The sequence below is a fragment of the Amblyomma mixtum genome, chromosome 1, assembly GCF_055824585.1.
Source record: "Amblyomma mixtum isolate Tamu chromosome 1, ASM5582458v1, whole genome shotgun sequence".
NCBI classification, from domain to species: Eukaryota; Metazoa; Arthropoda; class Arachnida; order Ixodida; family Ixodidae; genus Amblyomma; species Amblyomma mixtum.
This window is the reverse complement of record NC_143012.1, coordinates 267,471,082-267,496,905: the sequence shown is the minus strand read 5'-3', so window position 1 is coordinate 267,496,905 and position 25,824 is coordinate 267,471,082. Positions and strand designations below refer to the sequence as shown.

The 25,824-nt window shown below is 42.8% G+C and overlaps 2 protein-coding genes and 1 long non-coding RNA gene across 4 annotated transcripts; 2 read left to right on the top strand and 1 right to left on the bottom strand.

Moving 5' to 3' along the window:
* Positions 1 to 448: 448 nt before the first annotated feature.
* Positions 449 to 21,118, bottom strand: PolA2 (DNA polymerase alpha subunit B). 2 transcript variants are annotated; one of them, XM_089565882.1, is made up of 17 exons: positions 20,888 to 21,118; positions 20,643 to 20,773; positions 20,445 to 20,533; positions 18,257 to 18,305; positions 18,061 to 18,170; positions 16,575 to 16,860; positions 12,737 to 12,889; positions 11,247 to 11,309; positions 11,078 to 11,120; positions 10,147 to 10,265; positions 8,536 to 8,574; positions 7,800 to 7,873; positions 7,240 to 7,336; positions 5,562 to 5,668; positions 4,321 to 4,380; positions 2,624 to 2,750; positions 449 to 679 (listed from the first exon to the last, which is right to left on the bottom strand). In XM_089565882.1, exons 1-17 carry the CDS (start codon positions 21,021 to 21,023, stop codon positions 527 to 529), a joined length of 1,836 nt encoding a protein of 611 aa, XP_089422008.1. In that variant the 5' UTR covers positions 21,024 to 21,118; the 3' UTR covers positions 449 to 526. The 2 variants fall into 2 exon arrangements, with proteins under 2 accessions (XP_089422008.1, XP_089422009.1); XM_089565883.1 differs by lacking the exon at positions 12,737 to 12,889.
* Positions 21,119 to 21,327: 209 nt separating this feature from the next.
* Positions 21,328 to 24,787, top strand: LOC149371629 (uncharacterized). Its single transcript, XR_016286903.1, has 2 exons — positions 21,328 to 21,388; positions 23,607 to 24,787. It is a non-coding gene; the product is annotated as an uncharacterized LOC149371629 (long non-coding RNA).
* On the top strand, positions 21,330 to 24,787 carry LOC149371628 (mucosa-associated lymphoid tissue lymphoma translocation protein 1 homolog). Its single transcript, XM_089565881.1, has one exon. It carries the CDS (start codon positions 21,432 to 21,434, stop codon positions 23,115 to 23,117), a length of 1,686 nt encoding a protein of 561 aa, XP_089422007.1. The 5' UTR covers positions 21,330 to 21,431; the 3' UTR covers positions 23,118 to 24,787.
* Positions 24,788 to 25,824: the final 1,037 nt, after the last annotated feature.

Sequence of the window (25,824 nt, the reverse complement as noted above, 5' to 3'; positions counted from 1 at the left end):
TTCAAAGCCCCAGTTGAGGTCAGCAGTTGAGAATCGGTTACTACCAAGCTTCATATCTTTTTTACATTGCCAAATCTTTAATTCCTGCTTCTATCTAGTAACATATGCTTTGAACTAGCTTTCAACTACATCTGGTTCACATACAATCAGTGCAGCCAAAGCGCTGATTTCGGCAGACTGAGACAAGGTTTCTAGCAGTATGTCTGGTAATATAGGGAAAGCAAGAAAATATGATTGAAAGTGGAATTAACAATCGAATGTTATTAACCTAGTCCATTAAAATGCAAGACTGAGCAAGTCTGCAAGAATTTCCTATTGCAAACAGCGCACAGAAAACTTATTTCCTTCTCTTTTCTTACCTCTATCCCACCCATTGCATGTTAGTAACTGCTACTGATCTAGTGATGTGAACACGTGTCTTGTATTAAAAAATACAAGTACAAAGCAGTACAAAAATACAGTTTTTTTTGTTTTTCAAGTGCCTCTGCAAAATGTCCTTTGAGAGGGGAATAAACCAACAGGAGCTTCATATCCGAACCACTTCCACCGTTGTCCTTGCTGCCATGCTTCCCGTGTATGCCTCTTGGTCGACTGGTTGCACCAGAATACGGGCAAAGCAACCACCTACAACACCTTTCGTCAGGTGCTCGGGGTTAACACAGATGCAGCCTTCCACATCCTGAAAGAAGGAGAGAAAGTCCACACGTGATTAGCTTCATGCTCTGACAAATTGGTTGTTTCACTGTTTTTCCTTTATTAGCGCAGTTCATAAAAAAAGAAAAGCTTCAAGGCAAGCAATGCCACCACACCAGGCTAGCAAGTGTTCATCGCACAAATATAGTACTAAATGGTACAAAGATGGAATACCAAATTATCTTCAAGAACACCGATTGACAGTTCTTTCTAAAGACACTAGGTACTTATATACAGGGCGTTTCATGTAACTTGAACCAAGGAAAAAAAAAAAAAAAGTGGCTCAGCTGGGTGAAACCAATGGCATACTGTTTCCGGTTGTGTATCGCTCCTCAGAGTATTTCTTAAATTTAGCTTAATTAGCTTAAATTAATTATGTGCAAATTTTAACATTCACCTAAGGGTCACTCGGATTTTGTTAAGTTGTAGAGAGTGTTACCAAACAACCAATACGATTTTTGTAGCAAAGTATCTTCTATGTGGTCCTTTTATTCCAGCATTAAAGAAAGCCCCGAAATATTTTTTTTTAAAAATGCGTCATTGTAAAGTGCGTCCTGAGTGAATGAAACGTGCATGTTCACCGCCTCAAAGTGAGTGGTAGGTGCCACTCTCAGCAGATGCCACTCTTGGCACAGTCTTGAAAGTGCATGAGCACATTCTTCCTGAACATGAAAAATGTGCACCATGATCTGCAATGAGTGATAGGCAGGCCACCTACAGCCAATTCAGATGGGGTTTTCACTGAGCCATTGCATAGACAAAGCAAAAAAAAAAGAAGGGAAACCAATGAAGTTGTGTATTTCAAGGTAGCCTCCATTTTTTCATTATTATTATTATTATTATTTTGCAGCCCATCAAACCAAGCAGTGACCGCTCACTTGGGCACACTCAGAGTGCACGTTTCGTTCATTCAAAACTCTGTCAAAACACTGACAAAATACAATTCAAAACACTGACCACCAGTGGCAGCACTCGGGAAGGGCTCTATGTAGGAGTTTTGCAGCGGGAAGGCACTGAAGAAACTCATCTTTTGCTAGTTTGAAGACATAGGCAGTGCAATTGAGACTTCTCCTGTGTGGCCCTATTAGTAGCACTCTTGCCTTTGTCAACGTGAAACAGCATCCAATGGAAGCAACTCCAGCAAGGAAGCTAAATACAGCCTAGGCCCTACCATTTGGAGAAACTGCATGCAAGCTAGACGTGCTTTGCCTGTTTGTCCAGATGTGGGGCCTAATAGAGCAGTTGGGACCTGGTTTAAGTGCTTCTGAGGCTGCTCTAGCAGCAACGAGACCGCCTCAGCGACAGACCTAATGAATGGACTTCTGTGGTCCTACATGAATAAAAGCTTTGTGTGTTCCTTCCTTCCTGAAATAACTCGTGCATCATCCTTTACCGGGTCAGTGGATTTATTCCAGCTGTTTTTGGTCAGGGGGTCCTGCCACTTCGCAAGTAGTGTTTGCACAGTCCTGCACGGAATGCCTTAACGAAGTTTCACTGTGCACAATGCAGCATCAACCAGCACAAATATGTTCTCTCTGCTGAGTTAAGTTTGCATATTGGAGCAGTGGATGCATGCCATAGAGAGTAATAAAAAAGAACGTTAGAAGTATGGAGTTTGAGAGTATCCACAATCCTAGTCAACTGATAACTTCCAAGGCAGCCGAGGCAGACAGCTCTCACTGCAGTGCACAATCTCGGTGCTAACACTATGGCCAAACAGAAGAGTTGGTGAAACATTTCTTAAGATCAAATAGCGCAAAAGAAGAAGACAGAAGGCGTTTGTCCTGTGTTTCCTCTGCCTTCTGTCTTCGTCTTTAGTGCTGTTTGCTATTAATCACTGCTAGCGGTCTGACACACATGCTGCACAGTAAGTCGCTGCCTTCACAGTTTTTGCGAAGCCTCTACAAAGAGCTCTACTTTTCACGCTTACCTTTACAAAGCCCCTGAGGTCAGAAGGCAGCACAAGTAGGTGTGGAGTCACGGTCAGACGGCCGCTGTCATCGAGGTGAGACAGGTCGGCATTGATGTCCTCGGACGGAGGGTACAGCGGGTAAAAGCTGTGTGAGAAACACGTGACTCAAACTAACGGCTAGGAAACGTTCTCGTCGCCATGCTTGTTGAACACTGTTGTCACCCATTAAAAATGCAATTACAACTGGAGATATTACAAAACAGACTGGGAACATGAAAGTTCCAGTTGGCTTTTAGAGATTTATAAACAGACTCCCTCCCCCACACCCGCCCACACAAATCATCACCACATCTCGAAACAAAACCTCCCTCAAACTAAACTCCATTTTCTGAAATTCCTGCTGTCCCCCGTGCCAGCTAGAGCTGAAAATAGGCATTACTGACTGGTAAGTGTCCTGTGAGTTTGTTTAACCAAGGCTAATCACTGAGCCAATCGAAAGTTATAGCAGACCAGGCATCCAAGCTTTGAAAATGAATGAAGTGCAAATTTGGAAGACTTCTCGTTCTAAGTGGCTGGACACATTTACTGCGCTAAATTGTATTATATGTACATGGTTAGACCTCACATTTACTAAACCTTCCTTATTGGACCTGAAAACTTACTAATAACTCAGCAATTTATTGCGCAACTCGTACCATTCTTTTGTAGGGCTATGTACTTTCACCAAACCGAATCGAATATGAATAGTACAGCTGAAAATCGAAGAATACGAATCCAATAGTGGTAGGCCAGAAATGAATATGAATCAAATATTTGTACTAATATTCGCTACTTGCGCAAAAATTCGTACTAATGAGCAATCGTGCGACACACTGAAGCGCCAGCGGGGCTGTAACTAATGGAGTTAAAGCTAGAGCTCATAAAAGACACAACACTAATCTACAAAAGGATCGCAGCACTAACTCGGTATATTAACTTTATGGCTCTCAAGTTATATGTATAGAAAAATGACCTTTTGCTATTCATGATGAACGAGAATAAATTAGAGCCACTCAGGTCATGTGACACGGGACAGCTACATATGAGTCATGGCCTCCGAGATCGGGCATCAAGACGGTTTGCTGAACTTGCCCGTGCCTTGCCGTACCACGCAGTCTTATAGACCATGTATGAGCATTGTATATGAACACTACCAAATCAATGGACTGCATTGTAACACTGAACCCTTCATCCCGCACATACTGATCACAGCAAGATGGTACGAGAGGTCAGTGTGGGCCTTGTTTTTGAAACAGTCGTCGAAGAATGAAACAGTGGGCCTTATTCAAACTTCGTGCCAATTATTCTGTAAAGATTTAAAAGTTACGCACATAATCGGTTCGTTTCGACACATACACTATTTGATTTGTTCTAACAATCGAATAATAGGATATTCAATTCGATATTCGAAATTTTCGAAGAATAGGAGTAGAATAGAATAGGAATTTGTAGACAGCCGCACAAAGTACTTCCCCAACAACACTTAGCCTGAAAACAAATATAATTCACAGCGTCTATGCATGTTATTAGACTGAACATTGCATGCATATTGACCAATTAATAAACAAGGCTGTAACGCACACAGCAAACAGACACCGAACTCATAGTTGTAGAATTAATCATCTGATTGCTTTTGTTCAACAACTTCCCTTTCTGAATCATTAAAGCTGTCTCACCTGTGATGGGTTAGGACGTGCTTCGTAAGACGAGACAGCCGGTCGGTCAACTTTGGAGAGCTGAAAAGTGAACACAGTAATATGAACAGAACTTCAAACATGCGTATCTCGTGAAGAAGAAACAAAAGAATAATGGCAGCAGTACTATTCCAGACTCTGTCATTAATGGTTATAGCACAGACATTTCATCCGGGCAAGTAAGCACAGCCGTCACCAGTATAGTCGACCCTCGATGATTCGAATTCAAAGCAGACTGAAGATTTGTTAAAGATGAAAATGGAATTTGAATTCAAGGGGAGGCTTTTTAATAGCTTGATGTGGACGGTACCGAGGCATAAGTTCAAATAAACCGGCGGTTCTAACTGGCAAGAATCCACTTAGAGCACCTGGAAAACAGTCCAAACCCACAACTTGTCAGCTGCAACAAATCTTGGAAACTGCTAGTGAGCTCCCAGCAGAAAGCTGAGCACAAATCATAATTACAATGCAATAACAATAACAACTGGTTATGAGGAACGGAGAGGTATGTGCATAACTGCCTTAACCTCTGGAGTCACCTGAACCAGACCATGAGGAAAAAGATGAAAGAGAGAGCGAAAAAAGGAAGAGCAAAACAGGCGGCGTAATGCAGGGCTCTGAAATAATTTCGGCCGCCTAGGGTCCTTTAACGCTTTAGTGCCCAAATTATGACGGAATCTAAGAAAAAATTATTACCTCCATATTAGGCTAACTAATGTACCCACACTCAAAAGCTATAAGAAATTTGTTAGTGCTGCTAAAATGAGAAAAACTGGTATGTCACAAATTCAGAACAATAGGTATATGGCCCATTTTGTGTGGAGACTCCCAAGTTGTGTAAATAATAGGGGTGTGCAAATTTTCCAAATTCTTCCGGCATACAAAAAAGTTTGAATGGCACAATAAGCATTTTCAAAATCACGTATTTTTCTAACACGCAAGGCCATTACACAAAGATTTGTCAAACTCAGTGAAACTGTGTTGACTTTCTGCAAAACAGCCATAGGAAATTGAGAGAGCTGACTTCCATGCGGTGACATATTTGTGGGGTGTGAGACTTACTGTGGGACCTCTGACTGCAGCTCTTATAGTCACTATAACCATTGAGCCATCGTGGCGGGTATAAATATCAATACTATTCCCTTGTTTTTTCTTTCCTTTGTGTGTGTGTGTACGTGTGTGTGTGCGTACATGGTAAACCCTAACTACATGGTACAACTTACAAGGATATCTCTTCCCTGCCCAGGTGCATGAGGACATCTACGCTGGTAGCACCGACAATGTAGCCACCAATGTCAAGAAGGCACGGGTCTGGAGCACAGGTTACGTTCTGAAAAAAAAGTAACAACGAAGAAGAAGAAACAGCATGAAGAAATGCAACTGGGAAATCTCTCCAGAGTTTTGCCAAAAGCCCACAATGACTCCCAACATCAAAAACTGCCTATCTACCTCACTGCAGAGAGTAAGCAGAATAAATACACATTCACAAAGCCTTGAGCTATATGCCACTATGCACAGCAGATTAGCCGTGTTATAGACGAGTAGTAATGAATCAGTCACATTATATATAAAAAAAACGTGTAATTCAAGTGCCTACTGACTGTTTGCCGTCTAGCAGCTGCATAAATGGATCGAATTTGATTGCAGTTGAGAATCTAAAAAGCCCTCAACTTGACTGTCAAATTTAACCTGCTTGCATGACACGGCATATTCAGTGCTCTACAGTGCTTAAAGGGACACTGAGGAGAAATTGAAGTTGGCTTGTATCGACAGAATACCAGCTCCTGATTACAAGAACGCCACTCATTCTGACAACAAAGCTCTTGTAACGTAGAAAAGAGCAAGAACCAAAATACAGGTATCGCCGCCACAGGCCAAACTCGCAAGTACGAGCTTCATGACGTCATAGGACAAAGCAGTGTTGCTAGAACCAACGGTTCTAGCAACTCTAGGACCCGAGAAGCCACAAATCCCTGAGGCGCAGCCAATGCATGCGCAAATGTCCTTGACCTCGCCAGATGGAGCCACGTGCCCCGCAGCTACGCGTGCTCCTGAAGCATCGGGACCAATCAGCGCGTTTTCCGGTGGTAGGCGGGCTCCCGGTATTCCGCTAGCGGTAACAAGGTACATGGTATGCTAAAAGTGTCTATTTGCTAGAACTTTGTTGACGACTTCAAGAACGGGAACCATCGTAACTCTGGCAAAACGCCGGTGCAAACGTAAACGAAGCGACGATAGCGACGGCCGCAATAGCCAATAGATGCCTTCGTGCGGCCGGCGGTAGCTTTCTTTTCGGCTGCTGCCAGGCCGCACTGCTGGCCGCCAGAAATCACGGAGTCTGCGCACGTCATGTGTACGTCATGTTTCACGTCACTTAGTCCTGTGTCGTCATAAGAGATTCCCAAATTTGAATCAGAGCGGCGGGAAAAACTTTTTCAACTTCGAATCCAAATTTGTTAGAAATAAATGCATCTTTCACTGCTAGCCAAGTGGCAACAAAGCAATGAAATGCCGAACTATCGGATTTTGCTGTAAAAAAATTTTTAATAGAGCTCTCCTAACTGTCCCTTTAATATGACAAGACAAAATGAAGAAAGTTTCAATTTCCAGTTGCATTATGGAACCAGAAAACATGAAATTCCAGCTGGAAACTATTAAGTCCCAGCCAGAATGTCTTCTGCTTCCAGCTGCAGAATGTCATTTCCAGCTGGACTATGAAGTACACATCCACTGGAAACAGAGAGGGAAACGGCATTTCCAGCCACTCCAGCTAGAAATGCAAGTAAGTTGGGAAAGTGCTTTTCCATTAATGCCAACATTAATGCTTCCAATTAGCGTTTCCATTTTCATCCAGGAGGCATGAACGCACACTGAATACGCTACCTGGACAGGTGTGCGTACCTCATATTTTTTTCCGAGCCTGAACGGCGGAGTCGGGTAAACATAGTCATGGTGCACATCTTGGTTTGAAGGCACCAGAACAACCTGCGTTCTTGCTCTGTAAACAAAAAATGCAAAAGAAAATGACGGAACAAGCATTTTTTTAAAGAAAAACCTACACTCTTACGGTTTCACAGTAGCCCTCCCGATACCTTTCTCTCTCTCTCTCTTTCTATCCCCTTTCATGCAGCAAGAAGAATTAGACAGCCTCTTTGTAGCACAATGTCAGTGCACGTTAAAGGACCTCAGGTGGTCGAAATTTCCGGAGCCCTTCACTACAGCGTCCCTCATAGCCCGAGTCACTTGGAACGTCAAACCCCAGCAAACCAAACAAACGAATCTTTGTAGCATAATTACTTGATTATGACACAGCTGTGCAGTATGCGAACATAATTACACAAAGGAAAATACAGATCTGCAAAAACGCAAAAAAAGCTAGGGAACGTCCGAGTTTGCAGAAAATAAGAGCTAAAAACATTTCATGCTTGAAGTGCTCCAAGCACACTAAGAAAGCTACTCACTTTTGTAATGCATTAGCTAGGGCATCAATTTGGTTTTGGAATATTGTTTCATATGTATCAGGAAGGTTCCCTTTCTGAAATAAAAAAGGTGATTGTAAAACACTTAAAACATAAATCCATTAATAGGAATGTTTCGCGCTCGACCAACTGGCACAAAAAAAAAAAACAACTGTGCTGAAGCTGCCAAGCACAGTTAAACCACTACCTAGCAAAGCCCAGTTCAAAAATTTTCTCAGTTAACTGAAACTGTTTAACTAATGGCTAACTATCTCACAGACAGCCATACTGACAGGAGGTTTCTCTATCCATTGATCCAATTCAATCCAGCTTATTTAAAAATTTTACAGACCTTTTGAATTACATAAGATTGATGTTGAACTTTTCACCAATGACATCATTACTGCATTCAAATCAAGTTTTATTGCAGAACCAATCTGCTTTTAACAATTACAGTATGATTAGTCTTTAAACAAAGTGGGTAAAGGAAAGGTGGCGGCTGAAGCATGCATGGATTTAGGTGTTTGGGGAACACAGAAAGCATTCCAAGGAACCCAGAGGTTCCCCAGAACCCAGTTTGAGAACCCATGTGTAGTATATGAGTATGATATGCAGGAGGAATCTAGGTGTCCAGGTACATTGTCAACACACAGCTTATGCTTGCGTAATGGCTGGTAATATACTAAAATATTAGAAGGGAAAAGGTCTAGGACAGCCCATCATGGGCAAGTGTACCAACCTGAATTAGTTCATGCCGGCAGTCTACAAATGGTCCCATCTGAAAGTTAATACGCAAATATTTGAAGGTTCAACTGTGCAGCAGTTTAATTACTGGGAATGAAGAATGCAACAGAAACAACTTCATTTTATCACAAGAAACTGATGACATCTGCTACGGCTTAGCGAGCACACTCTGCAGCTTACAGCAATTTTAAAAAATAACTAGCATGGCAATCAAGGCTGCCAAGAATCATGATGTATGCTTTTCAGCCCTAAATTGATTGTATGAACTAGGTATGTTGCTATTTCAAAGAAAACTGAGAACCTAATTTTTTTTTTCTTAGCAAAAATCAGTTGTCAGGCTCCCTGTGGCTATGTTTACATTTGTTCGGGCAACAAGAGATTCATTTATTGCTAAGAAAATTGCGTTTAGAATAGTTTTCCCTCCTGTTGTTCCAAACTCGTGGCACCCAGACTGAAAAAACGACTGTGTGATTGCGGCTTCGGAGTGAATGGAAGCGCAGGCCAGCCTCAACGTTTGGCATCCACAGATTGTTCTTGGCACAATGCTAGAGGAACCCAATGCTAGAGAAGAAAATTATCATCATCTCCACGCTTGCACGCAGCTTGGAATTCACATATAAGCCAAATAATTTTATGAATGCGAGCTACGCATTGCACAATTTAATCACAAGCAATGCACCCTGAATCACTGATGGCAGGTGTACTATATCAGCAACAAATGAAGCGTGAACAAGACAACTTAAATGGAAACAGCAGAACATGAAAGCACTATAGACACCATATTTTTTATTGCGTGTTTTCTTTAAAATGATGCTTTAGAAACTGGTGTACTCAGAGCACCCTGTGGTATTCGCCTAAGACCGCTAAATTATTTATAATTGAATTTCTTCCTGACGCTGTTTCTGTTTCATTTTCACCAACCGAACGATGAATGTGACATGCAGTTGAAGTTTAGGTCAAGTGAGGCATGAAAAAAAAGATGATATTACAGCTGATATGTCGTTTGTTGTAATTCTAGCTCTTGAAGCAGGCGGGTTTAATTACTATAGTGAGTTAAAACTATGTATCAGCCTTTATACTGCCGTTTTTGCATGCCTCACATGACCTAAAGTTCAACTATACGTCACAGCTATCGTTTGGTTGATGAAACCGAAACCAAGACAGCATCGTAGGTGAATACCACACAGTGATCCATGTATTCTAATTTCTAAGGCACCATTTGAAAGACAAAAACATGCAATAAAATTGTGTCTATAGTTTTTGAAGACTTTAGATCAGGGAAGACTGAATATACTAGAGCAGTTGATTTACATTTCGATGAAGTGAAGAACACTTCATGACGTGTTAGTACACCCTGCCTGTGTGTCTTCTCCAGTAGTTAATATTTTTTGTATCCTTGTACGTGCATTACAAGTATATTGTTCATGTTTCATTGCCTGCTGATAGTTCATTATTTTCCCAGTTTAACACTGTTTTGCTCTACAAGTGCTATTTACACAACTTGAGCTATGTGCAGCTATTTTTCGCGATTTTTGCTCTTTAACTTTCACATGAATAAATTGCACAAAAAGTGGCCCATTACAAATGACCAGAAGGCTCTGCATACCATAATGCAAACGTGAGGCTGATGCTTCATGACGTAGGCTGTGAAATCAGCCAATGGCTCAAAGCTTAGTGTGTCAGAAGTGGTGTATGGCCCCGCAGCAACTACCAAATGAAGAGGCTCTGAAATAAAATAAAAAATTTTCAAGCTTTACTAAGCAGTTTAAAAGCTTCCTTTGCATTTCAGCACTATCTAGCACGGATATCACTGCATTTTATAGTATAAATTTCTTATGATAGGAAAAAAATTAATGTATTTTTCAAGAGTACAGGCCTTTACAGTAGACAAAGGAGATATAGCTGAACCTCGTTATAATGAAGGTGAAAAGGCCCAGCGATCACTTCGTTATAGCCTAACTTCGCCATAGCCCATGTAGACCGAGCTTCCAAGAGGAATCGTCATTCCTTCGTTATATTGACTATTTCGTTATAATCCATTTCGTTATAAGGAAGTTTGACTGTAAAACGTCCCTCATGCCACAAATGTCACATAGAACTTCCTAAAAAATTATTTTCTGTCTGAAATGTCATGCAATTGATTTTTCCTTCTAATCGTGAAAAAAAAGAAAAGAATTTTTTTAAGCTTTCACTGGTTTGAGTGACTATTGTCTTCTTTTTTATATACATTTTACACTGATGCCGTAGTATAATGTGACTTTGTTAACACTGGCTCATCTAATTCGAACAACCTCTTTATTCGAAGTGATGCTTTGGCCCCTTCGACGCCAAAGGCACTAAGAAGGCTCCACCTGATTCAAGTTCCACAAAATTCAAACAAAACTTCAATATCACGGCTTGCATGAAGCCCGAACCCGTGGTAGTTGGTGGTCTCTGCCCACCAAGAAACCACTAGTTCCTTTCAAGTACAAATTATTTTGAGATTCACGTTTACCATGGAATGATTCTAGATAAGACTAACTACGAGAGAAGCATACCTTTTAGATCAGGTGATTGGCTTGGGAATGGCAACATTTTTCCCTGCGGAAAAGATAAGTGTGTGAATCACGTCAGTACAGAACATACAAACACAAAAAAGAAGGCAATGAGTCATTAGTCAGCTGCATAAGATAATGCCACACTTTTTGTAACTCTGAAGAAGCTTACATCAAAGAGCTCCTTCAGAACAAGTGTCTCCTGAGTTGGATTGGTCCCCTTGCCAACAATGACCTGCCAAAAGAATGTGTAGCCATATATAAACACATAGACAAACAAATGAGGCAGAATAAAAATGTATGGGTCTGTCTTCGAGTATGAAATTCTCAAAGGCATTACTCTGCACACTTCTGGAAGCAAATTTAATTAAGCTAAATTAGTGCGCAATAAGTAAATGTCCGGCCTGCATAGCAAAACAAAAGCACCTGTGCCCACTACTCCAAGAATAATCCCAGAAGTGTCACCTCAACAAAACCAGTGTCCTGCAAAATTACCTCTGATGGGACTATACGAACAAGAGCATCTCTGAAGTTCCTTGCATATTGTCAGTGTCATTATGCTACATTAAACTGCATGCACAAACCCCTAGTTTGGTAATGTTATAATCAAGTGTATTCCTTCTGTTTTTCCGCAGATACAAAAATCAATACCATCAGCAATCTCTCTTCATGAGAATTTCTTCTTGAATGTAAATACCTACCCCATCTAAACTCCTGGTTTAGGATGCCCAGCAGCATAAAATTCACAGTCACAGTCAGGTCACAGTCATGTCACAGTCATGTCTTTGCGAGCGCATTTTTTGATCCTACACTAAAACACACCTGCACTGTCAGGCTGTGTCTCACAGGGTCACTGAGGGCAATCTGAAGTTAGCCTGCATCAGCAGATTACCGTAGTCTAATGACAAAAAGACTACTTTAACTGAAAATGAATGTTTACGAGCCAGAAAAGGCTGGAAAATGAAACTCCGGTACTGCAACTAGCAGCCATTTCCACAAGGAAACTGCGATGACGTCAATAGTATTTAGTTTGGTTGCAGATTTCCAAGGCTAGCCATTCACCCAAAATTCCATATTTACTTCCACATGGTGATCACAGAGTCATTTTTATTACTGACGTAACAAGTTTTAATCAAGAAAGAAAGAAAAGGGGATCCATACTTCAGTCCTATTTTCTCGGCAGCAAATGCTTCTATTACTGCTGAATGAGCATCCAACATAGCCAATGATGATAGCCATAGTAACATAGCCAAAGAGTCAATGATGATGACGACGATAGTGAATTTTTATGGCGCAGGGGCATCTGTGGCCCAAGAGCGCCATTGCACAAGGTGTTTTTATCAACTCAAGGTAGAGTCAGAGACCAATCCCCCCAAGAAATTCACCCTAAAGAAGCTGAGCATGAGGCCAGGGGAAAGCTTGTACCCATTGTATCACCGGTGGGTACCTGGCATTGTTGGGGATCGAACCCCACACCTCCCGCATGCGAAGCGGATGCTCAAACTACTAGGGCATCACTGCGGTCACAAAGGGTCAAGCAATGAATTTTTAACAAGAACAAAAATTGTAAAGATGTCCCTTTAAATGTAAAGATGTCCCTTTAAAATGCAAGCTGTTTATAAGACCACACTTTTTCCACACAGCACGAGATTACTGCATTACCTGGCCAGGAAAGAGTGAGTACTGCGTAAGCTTGGAGACGTCCAGCTTGACCGATTGGCCGCCGCTGCTCTCGCTGCCTTCCAGGATCAGCGAGCTCGCATTCATCTTCCCACAGCTGTCACAGAGGACCCTTCCGGTGACAAAGCTATCCTCCTGAAATGTCCAGGAACATGATGACTGTACGCTCTTCTTTGTAAAAGAAAGAGCATTAACGCAAGGAGTTCAGAACCTTGCTGATATACATTTTGCTTGTCTGTTTAAATTCAAGCCTTTCTATTAAATTGGGGGTTGGCAAAAAAGGATTCAAATTAAATTGAGGGTAGTGCAGCTAGCTATGCAAGGGAAAACGATAGGGGTAATGTTAGAAGACAGGAAGAGAGGAGACTGGGTTGGAGAACAAACGTGGATTAATGATATCCTAGCTGAGGTCGAGAAGAGGAGATCGACATGGGACAGGAAATGACCGATGGGCCCTCAGAGCAATGGAGCAGATTCCAGGAGAAGCCAAACACAGCAGAGGGCAGCATAGAATCAGGTGAGCGGTAGTTTAGCAGATACGGAATCTTGCTAGTTGGGAATACACAGGGCCCTGTGCTTTCAGGTAAAACCTACTTTCTAATTGCATTTGCTCTCCAAGAAGATTTCGTAAAAAATTATTTTAAAATGACCTATGCCTGGAAAGCCACCTTCCGGAAAATTTAGCACAGCAGTGTAAAGAGCAAGAGGAACCATGTAGAGCCTAGCACATGTCTTTGATACAGTCCAAAGTGTGTCATCAGCAACACTGTTTCACTTCAGTATAAATTTAAAAAGTATATGTAATGGTTAGAATGAAAAACTTAACATGCAGGTACAAATCCAGCATCTTTCTGACACCATTGCGTTTGTACGAAGTTCTACCCAGCTAACAACATCCTGATTTAATGCTGTTTTTTTACATTTCGCATAGCAGCTGCGGTGTTAGAAAAATATTTTTGCAAAATATGGGCAAAGGCAGGAATACGACGTCTGTTAGAAAAGTATCCGACTTTATTTTTTTTTGCGAACACCTGATGGATATGACGCAAGCGCTCTTGCCTCAACCGACCTTGAACCTTCGTGCGCATGCATAAATTTTTTCCCGCCTGCCGATAGCGTCAGTCGCTGGGGTGGAGCGTTTGAGTGAGGCAGTGCGCAGTGCTCTCGTCGGTTTTTTATTGCCAGGAAAATGGCGGAGCGACAGGAGCAGCGCTACTGCATCAAACTTTGCCAGAAACCGGATGATAACCGAGTGGAAACTGTTCGGAATATTCAGACGGCTTTCGGTGACGATGTTATGAGCAGCACACAGATTAAGCAGTGGTACAATTGATTTAAAGATGGCCGCACATCGGCGGAGAGAGAGCCACGCTCCGGTCGACCATCAACATGCCGAAATGACCAGGTCATTGCCGAAGTGAACGCTGTGGTGATGCGGGACCGTCGTGTGACTATCCGAGAAACTGCGGAAGAGGTGGACATCAGCAATTTTCCTGCAGATTCCATTACTGCCGAAGATGTGGCCATGGAGAGAGTTGCGGCGAAATTTGTGCCGAAGCTGCTCACGGCGAAGCAAAAGCAGCTGCGTGTTGAAGTCTCACAGGATATGCTAGATTCCACAAACAGTGACCCCAACTTCATAAACACCATAATCACTGGTGACGAGTCTTGGGTGTACGGGTTCGACCCGGAAACCAAATCCCAGTCGTCACAGTGGAAGCATTTCATGTCACCGAGACAAAAGAAGGCCCGCCAAGTGCGCAGCAATGTCAAAGTGATGCTGACAGCTTTCTTTGACTCCCTCTGTGTGGCAGACCACGAGTACGCACTCTACAGAGTCAAACAATGACCAAAGAGTACTATAGGGGCATCCTCCGTCGCCTACGTGATGCTGCGAGGCGCAAGAGACCGGAGTTGAGGTCAACAGGAAATTGGCGCATCCATCACGACAATGCTCCTGCACATTCCTCGCACTTGATTCAGACTTTTTTGGTGAAAAACCAGACTACTGTAGTTCAACAGACTCCTAAATCTCGTGATATGGCCCCCTGCGACTTCTGGCTGTTTCCCAAAGTCAAGAGGACATTGAAAGGAGCGCGATTTCAGACAAGAGAGGACATTATGGCTGCAACGACAGCTGAGCTAAACTCCATTCCGAAAGAGGCTTTTTCGGAACACTTCCAACAATGGCAGCACCGCTGGGAGAAGTGTGTGGAGTCCCAAGGAGACTACTTTGAAGGTGATTAGGTTTCCAACGCTCCAGTTATGCCAGTTTATTTTCTTCAGCCAAAGGTCGGATACTTTTCTAACAGACCTCGTATGTGTAGCACAGACAAGGGAACTCATAAGAATAATTTCCACAACAAAATGACCGCAGACAAACATCTCTGTTGAATAACCTGAGATTAATAGCCTTTCTTAATGAGCATAACCAACAACGAAGCATTTTATATCTCACGCTATCATGAACAATCGATGTCAGTATTCTCACAGGCAAAAATAACCCGGAAAAACACAGATTATGAGACGGTGTTTAGAAGAGCCAAATTTGTACCCAATATTCAACTAAAAAATATAGCCGTTTTTATTCCCCAAATTCTGAAGAAAAAAAAAATCTGGAAACAAAGGGCCTGGGTTAGACCGTCATATCGGGGGATAATCACTAAAATGCAGTCGACTCTCGATAACTTGAGCGAGACACGAAATCTGTTCAAATTATGCCAAGTTGAAATTAAGGACAGCCTTTTAAAACACTTGATGTTGGCTAGTTCGAAGTGTTAGTTTGCATAAACTTGTGCAAAAAGCACAGATTCATGCAAACATAAATACAGCTCAGTTTGCAAGGAAAAATAAATTTTGAAAAAACGTTGAGCTTTCAAGCCTTTTCCTTCAGACAACTGCCCCATAATACTTACTGAAATAATTTTCAATGCTAATACAAGTTTTCTTGCATGCAGAAAAGACTAAGGTACAGAAACGTATTGCATTTCAAGTCTCTTTAAGAAGTCTTTTTTTTTTTTTACATAACTTATGGGTGAATGGGTTGAATGTGACATCATTGTTAGTGTAATTTTACCATATGTATGGAGATGAGACATCCATACTGCTTGCACTTTATAGAGGGCTAAAGGACAACTGCTGGTTCTTTTCCAAGGTCCACACATTTTACCAAAACATTTACTGCAAGTCCTCCTCAGTCTGCTGACCATCTATACTGAATTTTGCAGCAGCAATTTGCCATTATGTGGCCTCAAATGGGGCGATTTGGTAGGCAACCTTATATTTGTGACATCATGAGCTACCCATACACTGGTATTCGCCCTGTGTTTAATGAGTAAAAAAAGTTTTCAGCTTGCTTTTGGTCATTTCAGACATATAATAAGTGCATTTATCACTTACAGTCACCAGTTTAGGCATTCAGTGTTCACACAATAGCTTTCTTGACGCTATCTGTAATATCACTTGCTGGTCATTTGAGATACCATGTGCTGATCAAAAGCCGGTTTTGGTTTTGGGTTCCTGCTTTTTTTTTTGCAATTGTTTGGCTAATAAAATAATGCAAAAATTGAAGGGCCAAATTAACCCATTAGTGGGCTATTTCTATTTGAAACAACTTTGGGCCTTCTATTTTTAAAGCTCAAAATGGGCTTTCAGAATAGAAAGAACATTTATCACAACTCAAAGAAGGAGGCCCAAGAAATATAATCCAACCATCAACTGAAAATGTCCAAAAATCCTTTGGATGTCCAAAAATCCTTTGGAGTTTCTTTTTAAGTTCAAATCGTTACAGCAATTTACTGGCATGGCCAGATGAACTTACCAAAATCAGCTCAGAAATGTTAGCAAAAGCTTCGTTCTCGTCCATCTCTTCTTTCTGGTAGTATTCAGCCAGATCTGTCGCTGAGTCAAGCAGGCAACCAGCTTTGACCTGGAGCTTTTCAAACATGTACATAACGTCAGGCTTGCAGACAGAACCAGTGTGGGCCAAACCAACTCGCAAGTCCAGGTTACTGCTGCACGTCCAGACTGGGTTCTCCTGGTTTCTCAAGTGCGCAATGACATCACCAGAAGTGGAACGTGAAGAGTATTTTGCTGACTGGTTTATGCTGTGAGGCAAAAAAAAGAAAAGAAATAGAACTGTGGCATGGAGTCTTCATAATTTATGGAATGATGCAAGTGCTATTACCAGAATCAGACAAGAGGCTGAGTGTCTATCCTAAGAGCTTCTTAGGATATACACACAGAGAAGTCAAAGAAAGCCAAAGGAAAACATTATTTTTTCATAGTGGCATTGATTAGGGTGAAAAGTTTACAAGTGAGTGATTGTTTAAACAGAAAATAATTTCAGAGAAAGTTTCATAGACACCATGACAGGCATGGTAGTCTTTTCTTTCTATGAAATTATATGCTACCTAAATGTCTACACAACTAATTCTCCACCGTAAGCAAAACCACCGCAAAAAGAAAAAAGTTACATTCCACTATAATTTTCCTGGCCTCAGTGACTGATGGCTTCTTTTTTTTATATATCTAAAAGAGAATCATGTTCAATGAAGCTTTGTCATCATTCTTCTTCACTTGCCTTTGCATTACAGAAACTTACAACTCAATTGTGCAGTGCCAGCTATTGATGAGACAAATTTTCATGGTCATTTCTGTGAGCAAACTACTCTGTAAATTTTACCCGATTCTGTCAGAGTCATGTAAAGTTGTATTGGGACAGAGTAAAGAGGACAACTTCATCTAATTTTCGCGGTTAGTAAAAATTGGTACTATGGCTCCTTGTGGCTGTGGTGATCTCTGTTCACCAGCCACAGATGCATTTGTGGCTGAAAATTAGATTTAAAAATGGATTTTTTTTTTTTTTTCACTAGTCAAATCAGGCTCGGAATGTCAATAATGAAAAGGACTCCATGATCAACAGTTCACAGTAAATGATGGTACAGCCTAGCATCAGAGATCCGCAACCACAAACCGGCATTGATATTAGTGCAGTTTGCTTGCAAAAGTAGGGGTGGATGCGATATCTCTTTTTAATTTTTTGGCTTTTTCTAGCGTATAAAGCTCTACTTTTAGTGAAAATGGCCATTTTATTCTTAAGATGTTGCAACCACTCAATAGAGGCCAACTTCAATTTTTTCCCTTTATCACCTTAAATGTCCAAAAATCTGCTTTTCTAGGAACATAAGTAGCATGCGCATAACATCACAAATGCAAGCAAGCAAACAGCTTGTTTTTTTTTTAATTCATTTTTTTTAATTTCTTCGGTATAGTTAGCACCTTTAATAGCATAATAAGAAGGTCACCATTTGGGGGAGAATGATGATGGTGAGAAGACAACCGAGGGACTTCCCTTCGACGACACAAAACGCTTGCTAGCTGGAAGTTCGGGAGTAGTTTGCTGTTTCTTCAAGCCCTGTAAAGAAGCAGACGTGGGCCCATTTAAATTTGCATGTAACGTTGCACAGTTATTAAACCAGTCAGGCTGAGCTACTCACGAACCTCTTTCTTGGCACCATAGCTTTCCAAAATATCGTCCCCAGCATCATAGCTATGGACAAAGATTGAAAAGGGCATAGTTATTTATGGTACTCCACTAAAGCAATAGTGTGATGGCAAGTTTGAGAAGCAAATAGCTCACAGCAAGGAATAAGAAGCGAGTGTGAATGCATGGATTTGAGAACAAAAAAGATCTCCCTTTTCCCTACGGTCGTGAGGGGTGTTTATACCGTTGTTTAAAAGTCATTTTATTTATTTCAAGACGACTATAATGCTGTTGCACTGTTTTTTTTCCGCTATTTTCCGGAAGTAAAGCTTTAGCACTTTATTTTTGAAATGACACCCTGAACAACTAACAACAGCAGTGTCAATCAAGGGATAAATGTACTTTAGATCTGCAAAAACCACTCATAAGCAGGTTGTGAACCACACAACCACTTTACATCCAGAAGATATTCGCAGAAAGTACCTCCCAAAATATTTAGTGATTAGGGGATGTTTCTGTATATCGACATTTTGTCCATTCTGTGCCACGCGGATGTCCCCATTGCCTCAGAATGGACATCTACAGAATATCACTCAGTAAATTTTTTCGTACAGGAATCCTGTCAGCAATTAGGCTACACACAAACATGCGGGAAATATTTTTAGACCTTATCTGCATCTTCTGTAAAGGTGAAGCAAAATATTTTTTAAAAAACTGGTGACAGAAATGGAGATAGTTAGCCCAATAGAATGGCTTGAGTAGTATAAAGTTTTCGTGTAGCAATCAAGTCAAACGACCAACATATGCAACACACTAAGCCACAGTGACACCATGAAGTAGAAGCTGTGCAATATCTACACGCCAATTTCGTATCCACATAACAGCGACTATTGCCAAGCTTATATATCCCACACATGAGGCCCTCCAGTTAGTACCAGTGGTGCTTGGCCTGTTGATCAAAATTACTTGATTCAGTTATGAACCTGTAACAGCAGAAAACAAGAAATCCAAGTGAGCGCATCATGTAGGCAATACAGACAGTTTCTGAGGGTTTAATGTCCCAAAGCGACTCAGGCTATCAGGGATGCCGTAGTGAAAGCCGCCGGAAATTTCAACCACATGGGGTTGTTTTACGTGCACTGACATCGCACAGTACACGGGCCTCTGGAATTTCGCCTCCATTAAAATTCGACCGCCGCGACCGGGATCGAACCCCCGTCTTTGGGATCAGCAGCTGAGCGTCATATCCCCTGAGCCATCACGGCGGCGTGTTGGCAATACCATTTATAAGGAAAACCATAATAATTCACCCTGCTGTCTTTGCACGAACATTATGCAAATGTATTAGATAGTAACATGTGCTTCTGCGGGATGCGCTTTCCAAGACTCATTCAAGGGGTTCTTTGATGCATTTTCTGCCCTACTTACAAGCCACATGCAGTTGAGTTGAATTGTATCCTTGTGATGGCACAGCAAGCCTGTATAATTTGTATAGTGAATGCTCACAGAAAGTCACCTGTTGCCCTATTAGCAATGTGCGCAAAGTAACATTCTGATCATACCACAAAATTCAAGTGAATGTCTATTAACGGACAATCTCTTACAAATGCTTGTGCGGATGTTTCATTGGCATTTTAAAATGATGTATGATATGCCTAGGAAGTTATTCTCTGGGGTGTTTACAGAGGACATACAGCATATCATGCTGTGAACATAACCCCAAAGCACATGAGAGAAATTTCTCTTGATTCCTTCTAGTCCTCTAGATGCTGTTGTGGCCAGACCAGCTGCTTCATCACATGTACAGAGGGCCTGAGGATGGCAAAGCAGCCAGCAACAGGTAGGCTGGACTTGGGCTAGGGATCAGGGTACATTCAAGTTGTATACGCACTTTTATACGCATACTGATGCATTTATTTTGCCCCTTTGACCACCATCGAAATATCCAGCTGAAGGAAACGGCCACAAGGCCAGAGTTAATTACAGTCGAGCTGCAACAGCTAACTTAAGAAAACTGGGATAGTTTCCCGTAGCTTTCGCGTAGTACGTTCGCTCATCACTCCGAATAAGTGCACATGATTGATTGGATACCATACTATTTACACGCTCAATCGCTACGGTTAGCGTATGTTGGTTGGTTTCATTGTACTAAAATGTTCAACCGATTTCACGGGCATGTATGGTTACAATTACAAAGATACATACTTGCTTGCGTTCACTGAAAATATCCTTGGTGCTGTCTTCTTCGAAACGGGTGTCTTAGCAGAGGACTTTGAGCTGTCCTTGGCCAATACCTAATTTGCAGTGCAAAAAAAAAAAAAAATGTATAATCGTACACAACGACCAACACTGCTTAACTACCCAAGTAGTAAAGGTGCCAAATAGTCACTAAAATTTGTCTACCTCCTGTTCCATTTGCTCGAGCAGGGGCACAGTAATGTCACCGACGTGGATGCCTTTTTTAATGCTGAAAGCAATCCATGACGACGCGATTGTCTCCGGGGCGGCTTGGTATACCAAGCAGAACTCGCTCACTGCGAAGGCGAAATGTATGAAATAAACAAACGGCACCATACATACAAAACGTACTCAATAGTTTGCGGGGTAAAAAAATTGACTCAACAAGGGCCACGATGCCGCACACTCACTTTTCGACAGACAACTCGGAGAGATTTCCTCCACTCCAAAGACCCCGAGTTCGTCAAGAAACACTTCCTTGTGATCTTTCGAAAAATCATCTCGATCCCCTGAGTCGAGAAAGTCTCCAACAACGCCGCCGGACATTCTGCTAACTCGAAGTCACCAAGGCGCCTAAACCCCGCCACCAAACGAAACCTACAATGCTTTCCCGCGAATAGTGTCGTTGGTCATTGACAGGACGTCAGAGAGAAATACCTTTCAAACAGTAAAAAGTGCTCTTCGTAACGTGCTTCTGAAAAGTGAACCGCACAATTTATTTTTTAACAACTTTTTATATTGTAATGTACAAAATAAGGAAGATTACACCCAATTTTCCGCAATTAAAGCCCTCAACGCTATTTGGTGTTAGAAACCAACTCGAGCCAGGCCAATAAACAAGACAAGGCGTGGTCGCGTTGTTTTGTTTTTCCGGTCCCGATCCGCTTTCCGAGTACATTTCGTGGACACAGGTGAATCAGTTAAGAAATGCGTGTGTTGATGGTATTGTAAACTATGTCATCTCTGCTGAGTCACGTGCTGTCGTTGAACAGGCCTTTAACGTACCAACTGATACGAGCGTTAAGTTCCAACGAACTGTGGAGAAGCCTGCGATCAGTTATTCCGGAAGACTACCTCAGCGCAACGTTCTCGCCAGCGTCGCCTGACGACCTCGTCCTTGCTTTGCAAAGCAGTTTTGTGTCAGTCGCTGATCTTATAAAGTGGCTAGAACTTGTCAATGCATTCGACGCATTGCTTCTTCTCAAGCCTGATGAGCCGGTTGTCATTCAGGAACATCCGCAGCCGCGGCTAAAATTGGAAGCTAGTGCTGACGCGGTGCTCCGGCTGTCGTGTCGTGCTTCGTCTTTTCCTCCGCCAAATTATCTGTGGTTCCTCAACGGCCAGCCGCTCAGTGGCAAGCATTCGGCTTGCACGGGTCCTGTTCTAGAGATTCGCCGCTTGACTCCTGAACACTCGGGAAGCTACACCTGCTGTGCCTGGAACATACGGGGTTCGAAAGCATTCTCTAATCCTTGTAAAGTCATCGTGAAGCGTGTGACCACCCACGACAGTGCTTCTAAAGAATTAGCCCCCCTTTCCGCGACCGACAAGGTCGCCCTGCTCATCAGCAATTCTAGTTATCCGCACGACGAAACATTGCCTCTAACCGAAAATGACGCGGAGAGCTTGGCCAAGGCGCTTGCAGCGCTCAACTTTCGCATTATTGCATTCAAGAACTTGCGTAAAAAGGACATTCTGGACGCCTTGAACATCTTCCGTCAGTTCCTGAAAGCTGGCTCGTATAGCGTGTTCTACTACGCGGGGCACGGATTTAAGGAAGCACCAGGTCGGGACTATTTTCAGCCAGTCGACTGCGATGACAACGCCGCTGCAGATGAGTGCGTGTGTTTCCAGGAGATTGTGAAAGAAATAAGGGCTGCGCCTTGTAGCCTGAACCTTATCATGCTGGATGCGTGCAGAGACGCCAGGGAGCAATCAAATGCGCCGACAGTAGCACCATCTCGCACCGACGGAATCGAAGTGCAGCATGTTCGGAGAAACACGATTGTCGTCTACGCAACGTCTCCCAGCACTTCTGCCGTCGAAGTGGCCGGTCATCACAACGGCCTTTTTATGGAGCACCTGATCAAGCATGTCGGCAAGTCTGCCAGTGTTCACGAGGTGATTCGCCAGAGCTTGAAGGATTTTGAAAGGCACGAGCTTGCCAGTATGCAAGTGCCGGTGGTCAAGTATGACATTGCTCGTGACCTTTCCCTTAGCGACCCAATTTTGGACAGCGAAGTATACGACCAAAACAACGAGCTCTGGCGGTTCATCAGCAGTCTGCCACCCAATGAGGAATTTCCAATTGGTGACGGAGAGCACACCCTACGTATCGCATATTCTTGCGAGAAAGAAGTTTTCTGCAACAGCATGGTGGTAGTTGCAGCTGTTGTACCTTGCACGCCCGACATACACGTAGACTTGCAAGTAGCACAGTTTTCTGGTGGCAGTTTGTTGCGTCACTCTAGCGCTGTCGTGGTCATGAGTGACTTACAGAATGTGACATCACCTGTGCACTTGACAGTCATTCTGCGAGACCTCAACTCGAAAAAGACCTTGTACCATAAGAACATTGAGTGTGGCTGGCCTTTGGTTGCTGCGTGGCGTTTACGCAACAAAAACACTTTTGCAGGTTGAACTTTACAAACTACTTTTTTCTGTGCTGTTTTATATATCTCGTCTTAACAAGTGCTCTTTCAATCTGGGGACACAAATTATTGCTTCTCGTGGCTAAACCACTGCCTTGTTTGCACTGAAGTTTCACATGGATGTAGCTTTTGGTAATGGCTTTCATTTTTACTACTATGTTTTAAACATGCAGTTACATTGTTTTTTAAGGTAAATAAAACTACAGTATTTTCTATGGCATTGCTGAGCCAAGGAAGCTGAATTTTGTGGGAGGAGCAGTAGTAGCAATGTCGTGTCATCACGATGCAAGTAAACCACATTGACCTTGCTGACTTTAATTTGGTCTCCCTAACCAGAGATTGTGCCGTCATTCCTTCATCTGAAATGCTGCACCTTTTATTAGGGCCGCCGTAAGTGTAAAGAGCATACTTCATTCTATTTTGGAGAAAGCCTACCGATGCCACTCGGAAAGTATTAAAGCTTGCTTCTCTTGAATAGTGAGAGACCGTGTTGGCTAGCCCAGACCCGGCCCGCCCAGGTCACCGTCAGTCGAGGATTGATGGCCATCTAGCACGGAACCATGTACACGTGCTTTTGAGGAAATAGTGAGTGAGTGAGTAGAAACTTTATTGATTTCTAAGATTTAGCTTGCGGTGGAGGTCGTCTTCAAGTCTTGAGGTTGCCTCCTTAGCCTTGGGTGGTCTCCTAGTCCAGGGCTCCACTGAGTCTGGCCACCTCGCTTGCGTGTGCTATGAGTGCCCTTTGGGCCTCTAGCTCGCAGCTGGTGAGCCGGCTCTCCCATTGCTCCGCACTTGGTGTGTCGTGTTTGTGGAATGATATGTTTCTGTCACATTCCCATGTTATGTGGTATAGTGTTGGCCTCGCTTCGCACCAAGGGCATGTGGCACGGTATTGTGTCGGGAACATCTTGCTTAGTATATATAAGTTGGGGAAGGAGCCTGTCTGTAGCTTCCGCCATTTTGCGGCTTCTTCCTTGCTTAGCTCTTTGTGTGGTGGGGGGTATTTGTATCTTAGCCCCTGTATAAACTTAGTGTTTCAGAGTACCCAGCCCCTAGGCTAGTCCAGAGCTCCTCCGGGGCTTGTGACCCCCCAGCTCGGATAGTAAGCCCTCGAGCTAGTTCGTCTGCCCTTTCGCTGCCCCAGACCCCCGCGTGGCCTGGTATCCAAATTATGTTATGTTTCTCTCTCCTCCCCGAGGGTGTCCCCTCGCTGAGGATCCTGAGTGTCGTTTTGCCTACCCTTCCTTTTGTGTAGTTTCGACACGCTTCTTGTGAGTCTGTTAGGATATTCAGGGGTCTCCCCTTTCTATCCCCCTCCCTCATTGAGGAAATAAAGTTTTTCCTCCTCCTCCTCCTCCTCGTTGGCACCAAGTGCCACCCTTGGTACTAAGGGCCACCCATGTCGGAACTTGGAGTGCAAATTAGGTACTAGTTTGCCCAGAAGTCACATTGCTTTTTGCCTGAGTATTGAAAATGCCAATATGTGCCTTGCCCATTTTTTATTGAATATACTACGTTTTTGACTGTAGGTGTTTGCCATTGCAGTATGTTGCTCTTTACCCATGCAAAGAGTTTTGATGGGTTGACATTTTTTTACACTTTCGTCTTACACGACTTGAGCAAGTGTATGTGCTTACAGTAAACGTACGGGTGCTTTGAGCTACTGTGTGCACTCATTTATTGGAGGTAAGGGCTTGCCAGTAACTAGATACAGACAGCGGAATGCTCTCGTGGCGTAGAGGTACATGACAGATCTGCTGCAACGGCTAGCCGTACAATAGTTGTCAGTGCATTCAACTGCTTAGCCCAAAATAAACTATGCAAACGGTGCTTAGGCAAAACCAGTTTGGGTCAAAGTTCCCTACTTGTCTCGTAATCATGAGTAATGTTGAGAAGATTGTTCTTTGCTACTGGTGGTTTTTCACTATGATGCTGTGCTAAGCAACATAGCCAATTTTAAGGCACCTAGTTTTCTTCATTGTAAAGTTTTAAGTTTCCCCAACTGAGAATGAAGAATCTGCGATATTAAACTGGAAACTCCGACACTTAAGCGCATGCGACTTCTCTCGCAACAGCTGCCGCCATGCCAGCGCTTCTTTCCTTGCTGCGTGTTCCGTGCTGCACATTTCTTTGCTCTTCCGCCTCCTTTTTTTTCTCCTTCCATTTTCCCCACAGCCCTCTCGCTGCCTTCTCTTTATTCTTAACAGACCACGCCGTTTTCCATCCGTATCTGTAGTGCACCCTTTCTTGCCTGGCGATCGCTTTGGCTCGTCAAGAGGTTGGCTTTTCCTCGCAGCTCAGGAGCCTCGTGGGTGAGGCCGCAGTGAATATCTCAAAGAATGGAGGAAAAAAATAAAAAATAACGAACCTGTGGCTGGCTGGGATTTCGTTAGTTGCAACCGTTAAGTTTGCAGTAAATGAACTTCCTGCATTACAGTCAACAATACAGAGTCAGACAAAAGTGGAGCTAATTTCTTAAAGAGTAATGCGCGTCTTCTCATTCGTAGGAGACCCCTATAATGGTGCTTTCCGTGTGCTCTCTAGTGCTGGCCTTGAGCTCCTCACTAAGACTCTTCCTGTCTACTATCCAGGTGCAGATTTATGGGTCGCTCTTGAAGGGGGTATCCCATTTGAACCATGTATTTCTTGGACTTTTTTGGTTGAAAGAATGAGCTTCAGCATAGCTTTCATATGTA

Coding starts and splice junctions, on each gene's coding strand:
- LOC149371628 (XM_089565881.1), top strand. CDS start 21,432: ATGTCATCTCTGCTGAGTCACGTGCTGTCGTTGAACAGGCCTTTAACG.
- PolA2 (XM_089565882.1), bottom strand. CDS start 21,023: ATGTCCGGCGGCGTTGTTGGAGACTTTCTCGACTCAGGGGATCGAGAT. Junction 8,575..10,146: donor AGCCTCACGTTTGCATTATG/GTATGCAGAGCC, acceptor ATTAACTTTCAG/ATGGGACCATTTGTAGACTG. Junction 7,337..7,799: donor CTAGCTAATGCATTACAAAA/GTGAGTAGCTTT, acceptor TTTTGTTTACAG/AGCAAGAACGCAGGTTGTTC.